This window comes from Athene cunicularia, assembly GCF_003259725.1.
Source record: "Athene cunicularia isolate RWA chromosome Z unlocalized genomic scaffold, athCun1 chrZ_part1, whole genome shotgun sequence".
NCBI lineage: Eukaryota > Metazoa > Chordata > Aves > Strigiformes > Strigidae > Athene > Athene cunicularia.
In genome coordinates, this window is record NW_020799142.1 from 21,767,392 (window position 1) to 21,786,628 (window position 19,237).

The window sequence follows — 19,237 nt, forward strand, 5'->3', positions numbered from 1 at the left end:
TGCATTAGCAAAGTGGATAATGTATTATAGCTGTGTTATAGCATGTTTTAATAGAGAACATGTAAGTGAGAACAGCCAGAGGAAGTGCAGGTACAGTACAATTTCATAAGACAGTTGTTCTACTGGGAATAATATTCAGGAAGTTGAGTACAAATATTAACAAAAAGAAAAAAAGCATGAAAAATTAGTGGACTTTAAAGGTGGGAGGTTTTAGGTCAGGCACAGTGTCATGGAGACCAATAGTGCTCCCTATCAAATCACCAAACACACCACTACAAAATGGGGACTGACGAATCGAGACTACTAGTGCAGGGAAGGAGCTGTGAGGGGATCAAATGTTATTAAACCCAGCTTGGTTTCTGCATCTGTGTTGTAATCAGGGTTTGATGTTTTTTTCAGATTAAAACAAACAAAACAGAAAACAGGTTTTCTTTAGAAATTAATTTGCAATCCTGGTTTCTGTGAGGCACCTTACAGCACAGCCTCACAAACAGTTTGAACACACTTGGAAGGGCAAGCTGTGTGGCACGGCAGGGAGGGATATATGGTTTCTATGTACACCTGACTTCTCTACCACAGAAAAGGCATTGTGTTCCTTCACCCCATTCAAGAATATGGGATTTTAATGAAAATACCAAATGTAATTTTGCAGGGTTTTAGCAAGAGTGTTGTATAAGAGAAGAAAATGAGGTTGATGCCTAGTAAAGCCTCACTGGCAATGTAATGTCCAGTCATGCTTCAAAATACAGAGGCAATCTGAGTGGAGGGAAAGACTACAAAAATGATGAGGAACTAACTCTTCCACATACTACCTAAATTCCTTACCTATGAGGCCACTGTGTTTCTTCTGGGATGGAAAACTTTGTTTTAAAACCCTTCTCCTAAATAAAAGCAAAAAATGAGGTGAAATATGTAGTCCTAGGCTCCCGGACAGTGGGGTGCAAGGAAATGTGTTTCTTCTCCAGAATCGCATTTGAAAGTGTTCTGGTGTGAGGCGGGTATTCCCTGAGATTTCTATGGGTTACGGTAGCTTGATGATATATTCACTAATATCTTGATCCTAGAAGATAGAAGATATTTGATCTTAGAGATAACTACTGTATGTCCAACAGCCGTGTTAATGGAGAGGACATTGACAGCAGAAAGAGGCAGACAGCTATTTGTATAAAGCAAGAGAGACCTTGCTAAAGTTTTGAGGGTACACATGTCGAACTTAAATACCTAAATTGATATTAGGACTTTGGTCTTGATTGGCCTTGCAGTCAGTGAGATTCTTTCTGTTTATTGTAGACTTGTGTCTGAAGGTAATAATATAAGGCAAGTACATCATTATCACACTTTGCAGAGGCCAGGCTCCTGAATAGTGTGAAAGCAGTAAGACACATAACAAAGGATTTTTTCTCATAAGAATGAATGTAATAAAGAAGGTTGCTGGTAGGAACGAATACACACAGTTTAAATACAGACAGACAGTATGGCATGGAGGATGGAATGGCAGGAGCAGGGTCATCAGTACTATCATTGACAGGAAGTTCTGAATTTTCAGCAACTGGCTTTTCAGATCATGTTTTGAAAGATCTCAGAGACTTCATGAGACTGAAAGACCCAGATAAATCTTTTGGTGTGAGTGTTTTTGCTGCCTCTCTCCGGGCAGTTCCTTTTCCAGCATAGTTCTCATCTCTCTCAGATGAACCAAATCATTCAAGCAGATCAAGGGTGAATGATGGAAAAACAGGATAATGGTCAGGTCATCCATGTTAATAGGAAATCAGTAACGGCGCTCCAAAGCCGCAGCTAGAGAAATGACAGATGTCAGGGTGTTGCTGAACAGTGTTGTAGTAATAACAGAAGTTCCCTAAAGAATAGAGAAGGAGAGCTTGTCCAAAAGACCGTCATAAGGAAATTTAGCAGTTAATAAGCTTTTGGGATTGTTTACTATTTTAATGCAACTGAAAATGCAGATTTAAAGTCTCTTCCAGCATGAAGAGAAAGATTTCTGCATTTTCACGTGCACTGTGAATAATGTTTTTAATATCAGAGAATGAAAACCAGAAGAAAAATCTCTTTAAAACATTTTTTTTATGTGCTTTTTTCACACCAAAACAGTCTTTGGTGTAGAACTTAGTATTTCTGTTTACTTGTATATGCTGTCAAAATTTGTCAGTCTAGGATTTACATGTCTTTACAGATAGGCTGCAGGTAAAGAATGTTGAATTTCTATACACGTGTACACATGCTTCATTAAAGACTGGATCTAAATGTCTGAAGCTGATCCATGCTATTTGCACCAGCCAGTGATAAAATGTAAATTTTTCTGTGACATTTGCTAATTTCTGGGAGATTTGAGCTGCCTCCTCTGAATAGTATTCAGCAGCACAAGCTCTTCATGTGGAGGTTATCATCGCCTCCCCTACAGTAGTTGTCTGTGGGTTAATAATTTTGTGTTTATGACAGAAAGACAAATAAGGGAAATGCTCACTTCAGGTCAAGGCTGATAGCTGAGCTAGGAAACTTGTGAGAGGTGACAGGACTGGTCCCTGCCCCGTGAGAACTTAAAGATCATCAGTTAACAGTGCGGCAACTTGCTTCGTTCTCAGGAGCTTCTACAGTCTCTGGATTTAAAAGAAAAACAAAACCAAAATAAACAAAAAAAGAAGATGAACCAGACTGATACCGAATGCCAGCAATTGGCTCAGGGGAGGGAATAGTATGTGACTGTCTTCACCAGCAAAAAAGCTGGATAGCTAATGCAAATGATCTGCAACCTTATGAGTTATGCTGAGAAATGGGTCCAGGTCATCGCTGTGGATTCCCCCTGGGTGAAGCTGCAGCTTGAGAGGAAACATGTGGTGATGTTTGTGTTTGTTGCTTCTAAGCTGGGCTGGGGACAATCCTCCTAGGACGCTACATGGGAAATGCCCAAATCCCAGCTCACAGCACCATCCCCAGTTACATGGAAGAGCTTTCACAATATTTTTGTCTTCTCTTGACTCTGGTAGGAAGTTGTTATCGGTGATCTAAAGCCAGGCACTCCACACCGTGTTAGCGTTGGAGCATACGGCTGGGCAGGGAAAGGACGACCCAGTGTGCCCAGGGAAGTAACAACCTTATCCCAAGGTAATGCTGTGTGCATGGCTTTTTGTTGCAAAACTCTCAGGGCACAAGTGTGTAACGCAGCAGGTCACTTGCACCTATATCTCTGTCATGTGCAGTATCGTAATATTTTACTGTTATATTTCCACAAGCGTGTCATTTTAGAGGGGCAACAGATGAGAGGAAAAGCGTATGAATTTGATTCCTAAGTCTGTGGATGTTTGATTATTGTGTATATTAGCCTGTCTGCTTCTCTGATGCTATTCATTTGCGCTTCTGGCTTAGATAAATGCATGCCCCCTGCACCGCCCTATCAGCCTCAGATCGTGGTAGTTTCGGATTCAGAAGTTGCATTATCCTGGAAGGCCGGAGCGAGCGAAGGAAGTTCTCCCATCCAGTACTACATGGTGGAGTTTATCAGGCAAGTTTGCCAGTGGAGTCTGAATTTCAGGTTTTGTGCAGTTTGTGCACTACAGTTTTTTTTTTACTTAAACTGCTCTATTAACCTGCATATAGATTGTTCTCATGATTTATTTACTTACTGTACATAGTGCACTTAGTTTCTTCTTGTGTGTTGAATTACCATGAAAATTTAAAAACAAAATCAGAAATAATCTAATTTGTTATAAAATCACCAATAAGTTGTGTCTTCTGATTGAGGAAAAAAAGCTCTAGTTTGATCTGTTCTCTCTAATAAAGGCCTGGTGAAGTTTTAAGTTTCTCCTGTCATCAAACACTGCCAAACCATGCTGAGTGTGTGGCAAAACAGTTCCCCTGAGCAGGAGTACCCTCAGCTGCTATAGGAAATAATCTGGAGATTGCAAACTCGGTAGTTGGGCAGATTTACCTGACAAAAGTCTTCTTGGTCTTGAGCTTGCGGGACTTAGACTTGCATTGTTATAAGGTTTACATGAAAGGCTGGCCCTTCTGTTTAGATTTTTGGGGGGAGGTAGGGTGTTGGTGGTTTGTTTTTTTTTTTTCCTTCTTGTATGGTGAACCTTGCATCTTTTATAAGATGCATATGAAGGGTCAGGAGGAGGTGGTTGTATCTGCATGCACAAACAAGTATTCATACTTGAATGTTCATGTGCTTGTGTAAATTGATATCTGCATACAAAGCTATTTATTTTCATTTGCTTGTCCGTATGTTTACCCTTACGCTGAATGCAAAATTCAGCCTTTAAAAGTTTAATCCTTTGGGCGAACACTTGATGACAGCTTTTAGTTGAGGTTTCTGGATAAGAAGAGAGAATTGCTTCCTTAACTACTCTGAGCTGTAAAGGTCAAAAAATCGTTCTTCAGTAAAAAATCTTCATTTTTTAAAAAGAGCCATTGTTAGACAGAAAGAGCTATTGGGTTTCAGTGTTCAAAGTATGGTTACAGTCTAGAAGACATTACTAGAATGAAAAGAATTCCAAGGTTGAAAGCCTACTTGTGAACTTAAGTTGCACTTTGTGTTTGAATCAGAATGTCCTATATTTAGTGTCCCATATTGCACTGGGAGGCAGGACATAAGGGCTGAATATACATTATGGCCATCATGTAAGCTGTGCTTTAGCATTACCATGAAATTTCTCCGGTATCTGTTTTCTGAACACAGTTCTTACTTGAGCCTTTCTCTCTTCTCCCCATCTGTTGTCTCTCATTTGCTTGGTGGATGGGGAGGGGATTTTGTCAGTTCTGGTTGACCACACTTCTGTTGCCTTCATGCTTTTGCTGGAAAATGGATCCTGCAGGTTTATGTAGACCTCTTCCTAGCACCAGGTGCCTGCTAATGGAGGAAGAAGTGGGCACCATCATCTCCATCTGATAGGTTGAAAGTGCACCCTTGAATGTTTTTGTTCAGCCAGGGAGTGGAAAGCTGCCTTCACTGTTTAAGTTGAAAGATGCGAGTAATTGAAATTTCAGTGTTTTGTTGGTTTTAGACTTTGGGAAAGCATTTGCTAAGAGCACAATGTTTTGATTACACTGTTTAATTTGAGGTTTAAAGCTAAGCTGGAAGTGTATTTGTTAATTTTGGGATTATGCTCTCTTACAATTGTAAGCTTGATTATATATTTGGGAAAGTTCAATGAGCTGTAAGCCCTAATGGCAGTTAGAGGTAAAGAGTTAACCTTAAGTTTCGTTTTCTTTTGCTGCAGATAGTTTTAATTACTAAAAAATGTAGTAACATGAGTTAAAGATGTTGAATGAAACCAATGTAAAACCAAAACAAAACAGTGCAAGTAAATTTAGAACCATGTCCTTCTATGTCAAAGAGATACAATATTATCCTGTGCTTTTGCAAAATTAATGACTTTCTTATGCAAATCTGTAATTTCTCTTGGGTACAGCACAAACGTCTAAAAACTGTGACATTGTTTAAATCATTTCCATCCCCTTAGAATTAACTTTATGACTTTAACCCTACAAAAACCATGCTAGGAGATTGAGATGAGGGAAAGCCACTCTTTTTATTTGCTCAACTGTGAAATTGCGGATTAAAAACTCATGAAAATTCAATGCATTAATTGTCTGAACATAAAAGAATCCAATCAGAACCAGAGCTAACCTACAGTCTGTTTCTACTCAGGGTCTAAATTTGAGCCTTTATTTAGGCATGTGCATGGGCTTCCCTTGTGACCTTTATGTTCACTATAGGCAGTGGAGGGCTGCAGGAAGTTTCAGATGTAGGATGAGCTGGGCTAATTCAGATTCTGCTCTGCTGTTGACTGTAAGAGGATGCTAAGAAGACCACAGTCACAACTTGGCTAAATGCTGAAAATCAAGAGGGTGAACATAGGTCTTGCTACTCACTGCACCGTTTATGGGGAATGTGTAAAAGAATGTGTTAAACCCCAAAAAGCTAATCATGTCTGTGGAAGCTTGCAGACTCAGTGTAAATAGTCTGTTGATTTATGCTGAGAAATATTTTGACAATTTACACTCTTATGAAAGCCTCTAAAGTGAGACACTGGACTTAAACATACTAGTTTGGATGTTTTTCCTAAAGATACTATAAAAAATTAATTCTCAAAAATGTCTTGGATATTTTCACTCTCTACTAAATGCCTACCCAATCTTCTAAGCTTGGAGACTAACATCCAAATTTTTAGAGTCAGCTATCATCTAAAGAACCAGTGTATTCCCTAAAAGGATTAGGTCACTTTCCTTTCATCTCTCTGGAACAGCTTTCAATATTAATCCTGACATATAGGAGAAATTTTTCAATATCTCAGTGACATGAAATTTCTGCTGCAATGAGCTAGGCAGGTTCTGCCAATAAAACTGTGGAGATTTATCAGTATACAGATATTAGGATGGACCAGATTCAGCACAGCTTTGTGGGAAAATTTCTTGATTAGTTTGAAGCCTTCCCCTCCCAAAAAAATGTGTATCCCTGAATTCATTCCGTGTTGAACTATCTGTCCCTGGCACTGCACTGAACTGGAAAGTCATATTTACTTTTGTTTCCAGAGAACTCAAAACAACAGTTCTGACCAGGGAGATACTTCCTAATGCCCAGCAAAAGTACCTTAAATACTGCTTTTCTGATTAATGCATGAAACAGATACATCTACCTCAATATTTACCTCATTGTTTGTGGGGGTTAAATCCTTGAAAAGATAATTAATGAAGAAAGAGGATTGAAAGATGTAGAGCTTAGGGACAAAGTGCTTAACAATATTAGACAGCATCAGAGGAATATCAGAAGAATGAGGTTAGAAAATTGTCTGCTTTTACTTAGAGTTGACCTGGCATATTGGTTGCTATATTTTGTAGAAAGTGTCACAATAAAGCTAAATAATAATAAAATAATATCCTATAGTGCATTATTTTCTACAGTGATTATTTTCCATAGCGAATAAGAATGTATTGTTCATGTCACCATGTTATTTGTAGGGATTTTTTTAAAAAAAATTGTAGAGATACGTCACTTGAGTACAAACATGGCACTAAAGAACAATCAAAAACCTTATAAAATCTGGATTGCTAGCAGGTGCTTCACTGTGTTATATCATTTCCAGGTGATTTTAACAGGAAGTTCAAGTGAGTATAAAATTGCTGTTCTCTGCATCAGAAAGATTTATTTTCTTAAATTGAATCAGTCCCCAGATTACAATGTAAAGCAATAATCAAAATGTTTTGGGTACATTTGAGGCAGAACTCTGCCCTTGCTTTACATCCATCCAGTCCTATTGACTTTACCCATATATTTATTATCTCAAAAACTTTCTGACTTTGTCACTGGCCAGACTCTTACTGCATGGTATTTCTGCATTGGAGGTGCACAGCTGTAACTTCAAGAGCAGAAAATGCCCATGGAAGTCATCTGATTTTTCCGTGCACAGATACAACATCCAAAACAACCCTGTGAGGTCTCGGCCGGAGAGGGAGACCTGTGCAGGTCCAGGGAACATAGCACTGCAGAAAGATGGGAAAAGTGGCATCAAAATGCGCCTTTCTGGTGTAAAAGTTGACACAAACTGAAATTTGATGAAAAGGGCCATTGAGACAGCTTTCAGGAGAATCTTTCCAGTTTAGAAAACATGGGAGCTGGCTGGCCCTGGACACAGTCACCAGCTGAGTTTGTTGTGTTTCTCTCCCCATCTGTTTGCCATTTTTTTTCATCTTGTACCGATTTGTTCACATAGGGAATGTTCTGGACAAGTAGCAAAGGTCAAGTGATAAATCTTCCTCTTTCCCTCTCTTTCAGCTGCAGATCCTTACACGTTGGCAGGCATTTCCTTTATTATTCACTTCTGCAGAAGGAAGTCTTGCAAGAGACAGCAAAGCTGAAGGCTAGCCTACAGTTTGTGTTATCTCCTAAACTTTGTAGACTGCAATATCTCCTCTGGGTCCCTTCATCAGAGGCGTGTGTTTCCATTCGGGTGCAGACATTGGCAGGGCCTGCTGCAAAGAGACTGTGAGGCAGCTTTTGAGCTAGCAGGAATTTCTTAGAGAATTAGAGCCAAAAAAAGATATGTACAGGAAAATTGAAAACACTACTAAGCGAGCATGTGGAAGGAAGCGATGTTAACAGTTTTCATTTGGAAAACACTATACATTTTCATTTTGGCCCAGGCATCAAAAGATTAGAGAAGGGAAACAATGAAAGAGTAGCCAAAATAAATGCCCTCCTGTCTACCAGGAAATGGTGGTGGAGGGTGACTGTTTAGCTGTCATTAAATCTTGTGCATTTGTCTGATTTTATTTTTATTTTTAGCAAGACAATGAAATATTCGCATCCTGTGTGCCATTGCACACAGGAGCCAGACAGCTGGAAGCTGCTGCTTTGTCACTGCATTTGCCCTGTGGGCACAAAGCAATGAAACCTCAGTGATCAATAAATCTTGTATTGACTGGTAAAAGAAAACATACATTAACTTAGGCATTTCCTTCCAGCTGCAAATAAACAAATACAAAATGCCTGCCTTGTGCTATAATTTTCACTGGAGACTTGGAGACATTTGCAACTCGTCCTATGTAAACATTGGTAGATTCAGAGAGCACTTGGAGGTTATTTCCTGTTATAAATATCACAAGGACATTTTAGAAAAGGACACTGGAATAAGTTTTTTCTGAAAGTAATTTCTGTCCCTATTTTGCTTTCGTAGGCTTCTATTGAAATATTTTGGGTGGTGTAGACTTAACATTTACATTTTTATTTTGTTTGTATGTGTTTACCTTCTCATTCCATTCTCTCTTTGATAAGAAGAGATACTTTTAGAGAGTGTAGAAATGGTGTGAAAGCATCAGAATACTCTCTCAAAGTATTTGAAGTATCCTTCACCTTTCCGATGTCCCTCTGCCTATGAGCTCAAACATTTGAGACCAGGCTGCCATGAGAATGGTTGTACTGATTTCAGATGGATTATAATGGCACTTAGAGCAAGCATTTATTGGCAGCTGGCTTCCAGTATGAATCAGGAGTTAACCGGGCATTGTCTGAAGGCAGATGTGGGAGTTTTGTTTCAAAATCCACATACATAGGCCAGGTTCTCTGCATTAATGTTCTGGTTTGTGGGTTGTTTTTTTTTTTTCTGAAGATAAGACTTTGGATCTAGATTTTCCCCTATGTAGATTAACCTTATTGCCTCAGAGATGAGATGTTAGATTCTTATCCTGCTGATGCTTGTATATGTTTGAAGAGACTTGGTGGCATTAGAGCACAAACTTTTAGAAGTAAATCAGGTTCTTTCCCTCTATTGTGAAGTACTGCTTTATATAGCGAAATGGGATTGGAAATGCACGTAATAAATCTCCACCTGAAAACTGAACTCAAAATCCATGAAAACAGATAAATAGAACTTGATTTTTCAAACTGTCCTCTAAACAACCTCCTTGGCTTTGTAAGCAAAATCAGAATATTGGTTATGAATCACTGTATAGTTTTGATATCAGAGGCTTCATGGCTTACTAATGGTTGCACAGTCTGGCCCCTTAAGAGTGGAGGATTTCAGTGATTATTTAGTAGGCTTAAATCTCATTTATTTTCTGTGTTTCCCAGGAAAGTTTAAAGGCAATTTATTTTTACAGCCAGCTTTAATTATTTATGATCTTGGATTTGTGTGTTCTGAAGGCCAGACCTTGACAGCAATTGGACAGTAATAAGAGAGCAGATCCAGATGGAGTCCATGGTTCTCAAAGGACTCCTCCCAAACACCAAGTACCAGTTTGCCGTCCGAGCAGCAAACTCCTATGGATCCAGCCCTGCCAGTGCACCGAGTGATGTCATCCGGACATTCAGTGAGTAGAATCACATTTTTTGTAATTAAAGCTATATAAAAAATAAAGTATATCTGTAAATAAAGTGTATCTGGCATAGCTGTGGAGGACTGCTGGTGGAGTCACTCTCCAAGCGCAGGCACCCCCAATCTAACACCTCTCAGTCCTGTCCATGAAGCTTGCAGCATCCTGTGAAAGTCAAGCTGCAAGCAAAGATTTGAAAAGCACCAGGCAGAAGAGCTCTCATGCCATTTTTCTGTTCTGGAGAACATTGACAGATATTTTTGAATCACTACTTACTGACTTTTTTGGTGGCTTCATGCAGAACTGATAAGTGAATATCATGGGGGAATAGAGACAAGTCTGTTGACCATCTTTTTTTTTTCTGTTCTTTGTAACTGAATGTTATATATTACATTGGTAATTTAAACAACTCAAAAAGACCATCTCTATTGTATTCCGAGGAGTAAGACTCTTAAACTATTAAGCATAATAATGAAAATAATGATATAGAGAAGTAAGCATCCCTTTTTGATCAGAAGCTGCACAGCAAAAATATTCAGTGAAAATGTATTAAAACATGCTTGAACAATCACAACTTCTTAGATATTATATTCACATTTACATAGCAATGTAGGCAATGCACAATGTAATAAAAGGTAGGTTCTGCGCATATCTGCTGATGGCCTTTCTTGGGATATAATCCTGTCAGTGCTAGTGTCCCTGTGGGCTGACTTTGAGGTGCTGTTGCTCCTGATCACCCCCAAAGCCATAGCTGTATGTGAGAATCCCAACCAAGCCAACGGAGAGAACTATGAGAATCATACAAATCATGTCTCCCACACAGCAAAGAAACAAATGTCACAAAGAGAGTCTATAAAGAAAACAGAGCCAAGGCTGGCAGGGTATGGTGACTAATTGAGCTCTATCTTTAATGGGCCAAATCTTTTATTGTGTTTAAAATATCTCAGTATTTTTAAGTTCCAGTTTTGAAGGCATTTCTAGGTGACAGAATGCCATGCAAGAAGATGCTTGGATATAATTTTAGCAGATTAATGTACTATAAAAAAGTACAGCAAAACTGATGGTTTTTTTATTTTCTCACCTGTACACTCAGTTGCAAATCACCTTTAATTAACTGGTAGAAAATGAGTGGCGGATATTCAGGTAGAACTGTGAGCTCTGCAAGAATTTGCATGCTGCAGAAATGTGGACCGCATCCTTAGTGATCCACCAATTTAACCTGCTAAGGATTTATTTCTGAATTGTTTCCCTGTCTTGGAATCCTTTGTTTTCTATGACTCTTACATGGCAGTTTTCATTCTAGTTTCCTCTCTGTCATAAATTCAATCTTTTGAACAGTTTGCATGAACTGTTATGGCTTCTGAATTCATAAGTTTAACCTCTGAAGCAAATGTTTGTGAAAACCAAGGAGGTGCAGCGTACGCTGGGGTTCCTTGGCCCCTGTATCCTCAAAGGTCAGCTCCTGCTGCCTCAGGCATGCTTGTGTGCTCCTCAGTTCCTGTTTGGATCAGGTGGCTGCATTATTCGTTCAGAAAAGATAAAGTGTTTAGCTCTGTTAATAATGGTGAAGTAATTGCCATGCTGCACTTATTACTGCCCTGCTCTAGTAAAGGCACTTTGCCTTTGGAAACTGCCTGTTCTGCAGAGACATGTTGAGATGGCTCTAAAACATGGATTTTTGTCAGTAGAGCTTGGAATCAAATTCATGCCTAGTGTATTGAAACACTGATTTCTGAGAGGTTCATAGGGAGCATGAGCTTGATTCTCTATGGCTGGATCAGGTACGAAAAGTGAATGTATTATGCATGTTACACTGCTTTCTGAATAGTTCAAAAATTCTGTGTTGGTCCATGGTAAGGCACGTGGGTGCCACTGTGACTAAGAGGTTGGTCTTCCTGCACCAAGGAGCTGGCAGTGCTTGGGGGAGACCCTCATGAGTGGGCAGAGCTCTCACAGCCTGGGGCCATGTCTTGTCTGTGATGTGCTCCAGACCTGCACCAGGTTAGGGCTACTTTGGCAAACTCTGGGCCCTTTGGCAAATGTGAATGTGGTTCCTCTGCCAGTTGCTCTTAGTTTCCAGGCTGGATTTTGCAAAGAATCTTGAAAGCTACATATAGCGCATATGCATGAAAGCCTATCTTGTGCGTACCTGTCTTCACAACAACCAGCTTTTTGCAAAGCAAGGAATGGTGTTCAAAGGCAACAGAGGATACATGCCTTTAGAATTAAATTCTGTGGCTTTCTGGAAGCAGAAGTGTAATGAGTATAGCAGCTCTCACTTGGCTTTAGTTGTGATGTCTTCTAAGAAACTGGTTTGATGTTAACCAGATACACAAGTACACTGTGCATTAGTAGAAAAGCTAAACTTTTGTTGTGAAAAAATAGTCTTGTGTAAAGCCTTACAAAGCCTGAGCATTTATTTTCCCCTAAAACACTAAAAAACCCTGAAGAATGATTTAAGCAGTTGACAAGTTTTATCTAACAAAAAAATTCATGCTAAGCTCTGGCAACCAAGAAAAACTCACTGTTAGTTCACGCTATGTATCTAGAGCTACCTTCCCCCTTCTAGTAGCCAGAAAGCCAATAGTTACCTTCTTTAACCCATTTAATTGTTCACTTCAGTTGCTCAAGTATAGACATTCAGTAGATTTGAGGTAATTAGGTTCTGTGGTGTTCAGCTGTCACTGCAAGTGGGCATGTGTCTCCCAGGCATCTCCCAGACACCTGACACTCCTGTGGGAATGTCTCAGGTACCATAATGCATCTCAGATGGCACCTAATGCCTGACTCTCTCAAAGTGCCAGCAGATACCTCTTAGTCACCTATTATTGCTGGAAGGGTGTCAGACAGCTGACATGTCTGAAACTGAAGCATCTCTGCTTTTCATCATGCACATCGTAGAAATTACTATCTTCATTATTACCACTGTTCCTCCTTCCACGTAAACAGTGACACATGCTGCACATATTTGATGCTGTATTCTGACTGCCTGTGTATTCCTCAGAAACATCTGAAATATCTTTTAGGAAGCTGTCAGAAGTTCATACAATAATACCTGGGTCCTTTGCATTACACTTAGTCCATGTAGTGCTGGCACTAAGGTCCTTAGTGTGTTTGGATTTTAAAAATTTGTAGGTGTATGCTTATATATCCTGGATTATGATGCTTATTTTGAAACAGTTAGTGCTTTTCTGATGCTTTTTTTAACTGAAGAACAAATTCCCAGCATTACCTCAAACTCAATGGACCTTCAGGTTCTGTGTTGCAATGCATAGAGTCTTTTGCAGCTCTTCTAGGCAGGCTGAGACAGAGATGAGTCCTGCAGACACTGAGTCCATGCTATTACTTGGAGATGTTTTCTGCTGGGGCTTATCTCATTCTCACATGAATTCTCTCATTTTGTTTTTAGATGGTGTCAGGCTTTGCAGTACTCTTGACTGCACTGTTTCAGGTCAGCATAGGAAGCTGTTGTCTTTATTTGCTAAAATGTTCCTTTGAAGGGTTCCTGACCGTATCATCTAATGGCAGACCTCCCAAGGTCATTGCAAGTAGAACATGTGGCCTTGATTATAAGCAGTTACACCCTTACCTAGTGAAAAATATGTGCTTGGTTTATGTTACATTGCTCCATTTTCAGGGAAGAAAAAGAGGGCAAGTTTTCCCAAGGGTTCTCATTTATTTGTGATTTGGTTTCTTTTTTTTTCCTAGAGGGAAATGATGTAATAAATAAATTTTTGTTGCCTTTCTTAATTGCAGATGCAGGTTCTGGGTATTTCATTTCCATTGTTGGTTTTTTTTGCTATATCAGATCTGTCAATGTGTTGTGAACAATTTACTTGAAAACAAAAGATTGCACATAACCAGTTGAATAACAACAAAATAAACTGCCCCAAAGAATCAAACGAAGTGTCATCACCTGCACTGCTTAAATATCCGTTGTCTCCTGGGTAAACAGATGGGGTTTGCACTGTGTCTGAAAGGTCACCAGCCTTGGCCTTTGCCAGACCAGCAAAGGAAGAGTCTTCTGTTAAAAATACCCTCCTGCTTGTCTCCACAGCAAACGTGACAGAGTGGCTGCTTAATCTGGGTACACCCCTTTCTATGGTCCTGTCTATTGCCACCAGGCTTGTACTGAGCAAGGCACTGGCAAAGGTGCTTAAAAAAAAGGAGCAAGGCACACTGCAGGGTGCTTACGTTTCAGCTGGGGCTCAGCCACAGGAAAAGGGCAGTCCCTCAGGCCCAAACCATGACGTAAATGATGGTGATGTAACCTGGAGATAGCAAGTGGAGAAGGTTTTCCACAGAACTGTTTCCCACAGATCTCAAAAAAATTCACAAAGGCAGCATAGTGTATTTATAGGGACAGGGACAAAAATCAAGAGACATTGTGAGTCACTGACAAGAATAAAACTCAGATTAAAATGTCCCTGGTGTATTTTGGTTTTAGACCTGTGAGAGTTTCAACATGAAGGTGAACAGTCTGTTAACACTTCCATTCAATCTGCCTGCATTGTGGTACCTGGTGGTCTGCCTCCTATACTCTCCCGTGTCTTCTGATCAGTATGCTAGTGGCCACCTAATCGGCAAAACAAAAGTTTTCGCAGCTTTCTATTTGTTTTCAGAAAGATTTATTTAGTATAACATAATCTCTGATTATTTGGAAAGAAGCTGTCTAAAGTTCATGACCCCTGCCAGGTTTTCCAACTAATTATAAAACAGGATTATATGACTTGGTAGAGGGTCTTAAATTGGCTTCATCTCCTTGTACACTGAAACACTGATTTAATGAAATATAGCATGCTTATAATCTCTGTAGTCATTGTTTTGGTATTTGCAGAGTACCGCTTTGCTTAATTGTCCCCTGATTTGCCACCCATTATGAGATGAGCTCTCTACCGAAGCAACACAACGATCTTAAGAGATGGGCTCGTGTGGGGGTTTCTCTACGAAGTCCTGTTAAATTCTCTCTTCTCTTTTTGGTTTGTAGTTTTATTGCATCACATGTCACATCCAGTAAGCAAACACCAAATGTAGGGAAGAGCAAGGTGACTGAGAAGCCAGCGGGCTGTTAGATGATCTCATTATAAATTCAGGCATAGTTAGAAGAAGGTACATCTGCGTGACTTCATTGCTCCCAGATGCGTTATGTGTTACCAGAACTGCTCACAGATCAGCAGGTAATGTAGCATGTGCTGACTGGAACTCAGATAGAGCCAGGGAGAAGCAAAAGCGGGGACTTGGGACTGTCCTAGAGACCTGTGGGTATTAGGACACCTTCTGAAGATAAACTTTTCCTGGTGATGCCAAACTTACATCCTGAAGGTCTTTGAAGAAGAGCCTCAAAGCAGTCTTTTCTAACAGCCACAATAAGCTGTACCTTCTTTGCTTTCTCCAGGTTGTAGATGTTGCACCAGTTCAATAAAGTGAAAGGAATCATTGTCTGATTTAAAATAGTGGGTACATTTTGTCTCCCAAGGTCTTCTGTTGGAAAAGCATGGAACATTTTGGTCTGCCAGATGAAAAAGGCCCACCTGCTTGGGGAACTGCCTGTCTTTTCTAAATCACCAGGTCTCATTGCATGCTGGTGGTTATTGATGTAGTTTAGTGATAACTGCACTCAAATCAGTAGTTACACTTCTGTAAAACTGGCATGGCATTCAAATAATGTCTATACATGTAAGCATGTATGCATATCTGAATGTGAATTTGAGACCTAATATTTTCCTTCAGGTGAATATAAGGATACTTCATTCTCTTTATTACTTCATTCCTGCCATCCTTATTGAACTTAAATTCCATTAAGCCAATAGTTTTCTTGAGAAGAGAAAAAATGTGGCAGAATTTGGACGACAGCAGATGTTTATTTTGTAGCTTGTGACTTCTAAGTTAGAAAATGGAGTTTGCGTATCACAGCTTGTTTGAATACAGATTAGATTGTTTTCCCTGACAGTTGATGGTGATTTTTCCTTTCTTTTTCCCATCTGATCTTTATGGCTTCTGTTACTCTTAGGTAAATTACAGTTTCATCCACTGGAGGAACTGAATGAGTTCTGAAATAGGTTCAGACACACATTATAAAGGCGATAAGTTATATTACAGATCTCACTTAAAAGCAACAGTATTCCAGTGTTCTGAAAAATTTCTGCATCTGCTGGGAGCTAGGTTAGTGCTCGGCTCTGCTTCATTCATATAATTGCTGTTAAACTGCAAGTCATGTTTATAATGCTTATGTTTGAGGCTTTGCACACATAAATTATTCTGTAGAAATGCATGTCTTATAATAAAAATCACTGTTGCCAAAGAAGGACATTCTGATGCAGTGATGGATGGAAGAGGTCAACCTTGCAGTTGGACTGGATCATGGTTATAGGTCCCTTCCAACTGATTCTATTCTATTCTATTCTATTCTATTCTATTCTATTCTATTCTATTCTATTCTATTCTATTCTATTCTATTCTATTCTATTCTATTCTATTCTATTCTATTCTATTCTATTCTATTCTATTCCATTCCATTCCATTCCATTCCATTCCATTCCATTCCATTCCATTCCATTCCATTCCATTCCATTCCATTCCATTCTTCCTACCTGGAGTAAGATTATCCTGTGACGGTGATTAACCTGAGTGACTATACAAGTGAATGCTAGGAGTAAGAGGTTCTGCCCACATTTTGATACCTGTTGTTTTCCATAATGAATGCAGGATTGGGACCAGTTTATAAATGTGCAGTCTGCTTCTCCAGTAGTAATCCTTTGCCCATGCATTCAGTCACTAGCAGAAATAATCTGGATGTAGTTTGTTTAGTTGGTCTCATCTTGTGGCCACTCATAAAACTGAGTTCTCTGCTTAGCTCAGTTGGTGGAATTCGGTGCTGAATACTTCTGTTTAATATACAATTAAACTGTATTATTTACAGATGATTAGGTATACGTGTCAGAGTGAAAAGATACACATTCTCTCCCAGTCTAGCATGCTGTTTTGGTTGCAGATGTGTATGCCTTATTACCTCTACTCATTTGCCTCTGATTTTTCTGTATGCTGATGTAACATGTAAAGCCCATGTGTATCACTTGAACAGCATAGCCCATCTTCAGGCCAACACTTGCATTGTGCCTACAGGATGAACATTGACACCACTTCAGATTTCAGCTGATGAATCAGAGTGTGGTAAGATCTGAGTTGTTGTGTGTAAAGAGAAAAAAATATATGAACTGAATATGCCAGTTGTGTCTTTTTAGGTTCCGAGGAGTTAGGAAGTGGAAGCTATGGGCATGGGTATATCACAGACGCAGTGACTGGTGATGATGATGGATTTGATATCGATGACTCAGACTATGACATTTACATAGAAGAGGTAAATTTCAAGATTTCACTTTGTCGTTTCTGTTTTCTTCATAGTCTTGATATTTTAGAGTGTCCAGTATTGTCAGGAAGTTTAATATCTGATATTGTGTGCTCAGATATAATTATGTGGTTGTTTCTTTTTCTTCAGTGAGGATGAGTTTGTTGCCTCAGATCTGTATTTTGGAAGGTATTAGTTTCATTTCCATGTAACATTTTATGTTTTACTGAATTTGTGTTTCTTTATTTCCTTTCAGCTCAGACCGCTTCCTGCTATCAAAGGAGGCAACAGAAAATTTCTGGTAGAAACTAAGGTCACACCAGGGTCTAGTTCCAGGCTCCTATCACGGGTCCTTACAACCACTTCTGGACCCACTACTTCCACTCCCACCACCCCACAGGCTTCAACCACAGTGAGAGTGACTACGGCTGGGGCAGCAAGGAGGGGCGGCACGTCTTCTGCTGCACGCTTCTTTGATCTCTCCTGTGATGAGGCCATCTGTTCCACAGACAGCTTTTGCATCAATGACTATGATCGGGGTGGCTCACGCTGCCACTGCAACTTGGGAAAAGGAGGAGAGACATGTACAGAAGGTAGGTTTCTGTGTGCCCACTGCTGCTGTCTTCTTTTTGTCTGAGGCAAGGAGCAGCTTCACGATGAAGCAAAGCTGGGAATAGGCAGTTGGGCTTAATGGATCCCTAAGGACAGCAGCAGCTTCCACGTCCCATTTCAGACATCACCCCCTTTGCTTCTCTTTTCTCAAGTAGGTATGAAGAAGTTATTCTTTAATAAAGCTGAATGCAGACCCTGTGTGAAAGTGCACAGGGTAGGTTAATCCTCATTCTCCCCCCTAGGAGTGGGAAGGCAATGCAGCCAGATATGTTGGTAGGCAGTCAAGCCTAACAGGCCATGGAATCCACAACTTCCAGCAGGGACCTTCAACCCCACTTTGACACTTGCCTTTTGCCCACAGCCGAAGCCGTGAACCACCTGCATTTCCAGTGTGGTCCATCAGATGATGCTGATCCTGCAGCAGAGATGTGAGACAGATCCTCCACTGTAAAACCATCTCCAGAGGAGGCTTTCCCCATGGTCTGCAGGGCAGAAGTACTGGAGTGGTAGCCTGGAGTCTCGGGCAGCCTGGGGCAAGGGAGGAACAAAGACCCCTTTCCAGTTCAGAACACATGACCTGAAGCCTGGGTCATGTGAGGAGGTGTGGTTGCTCCAGTCAGGACTTGCCACTCATCCTGTCACTTCTCTGTGGAGGACCTGAGCCAGGGCAGGGGCTTGCTGAGCTGAAGGAGACTGTCCTGCTTCTCCTTCCCTTGCCAATTTACTGTCGTTTCCATCTGCAGACCTAACCTTGCCCTTTTGCTGGGCCTGACGTTGAGCTGATCACCTGTTAAGCCAGTCCACCTTGGTTACCAGGCCATAAGCAGGTCACTTTTTTTTTAATCCCCTGGAGTTATTTTTCTTCTAGTTTGGTGACCAAGGGGTCAGATGAATGCCAAAGCTCCTGCAAAGAAAGTATCCTGTTGCTTGTGGTGGTGTTGTCCCACCAACTAAGAAAGAGGTGATCCATCCCTCTGCATGCTGATCTGATCTGCCAATGCCCTGCCACACAGCAGGGCATCAGGGACACATGTTTCTTCTGCAGGCTTGCGTTAGACATTCGTGCTGCACAGTCATGCATCGGATATACAGAAACTGAGAGTGTTTGATCTTCTGCAAGTGTTGGAGTAAAGAGAGCTCATTCTGAAAAAAATCTGTGGTGACTCAGCCACATGGAACAGCTGCAGATGCGATTTTTGGCCTTGATCAAGTATGAAGAGTCAAGGATTTATTTGAACTACATAACTGTATGCAACTTGTAGAGTGTGTTTGTTAATGTCAGTCCAAACCCACCATTTTTCACAAGGGAGTGTCCTTGGTAAGCAGTAGCATCATGTACCAATATTCCCTTGTACTGCATTTCTCCACAGCAGCCAATAATGTTAAATAGTGTATTAATCTGAATGAAAGCAGACTTTTCTTTGCAATCAACAGCTGCATGGTGCTCTGGTCCAG

At 40.3% G+C, this 19,237-nt stretch overlaps 1 protein-coding gene across 1 annotated transcript in view; it reads left to right on the top strand.

The window, feature by feature from the left end:
* Positions 1 to 19,237, top strand: part of EGFLAM (EGF like, fibronectin type III and laminin G domains) — a 77,241-nt gene that overhangs the window by 26,261 nt on the left and 31,743 nt on the right. Inside the window, exons 5-9 of the mRNA XM_026865814.1 lie at positions 3,000 to 3,117; positions 3,379 to 3,514; positions 9,656 to 9,822; positions 17,067 to 17,182; positions 17,427 to 17,763. Coding sequence (XP_026721615.1) covers positions 3,000 to 3,117; positions 3,379 to 3,514; positions 9,656 to 9,822; positions 17,067 to 17,182; positions 17,427 to 17,763 — 874 coding nt within the window. The remainder of the gene's footprint in view (positions 1 to 2,999; positions 3,118 to 3,378; positions 3,515 to 9,655; positions 9,823 to 17,066; positions 17,183 to 17,426; positions 17,764 to 19,237) is intronic.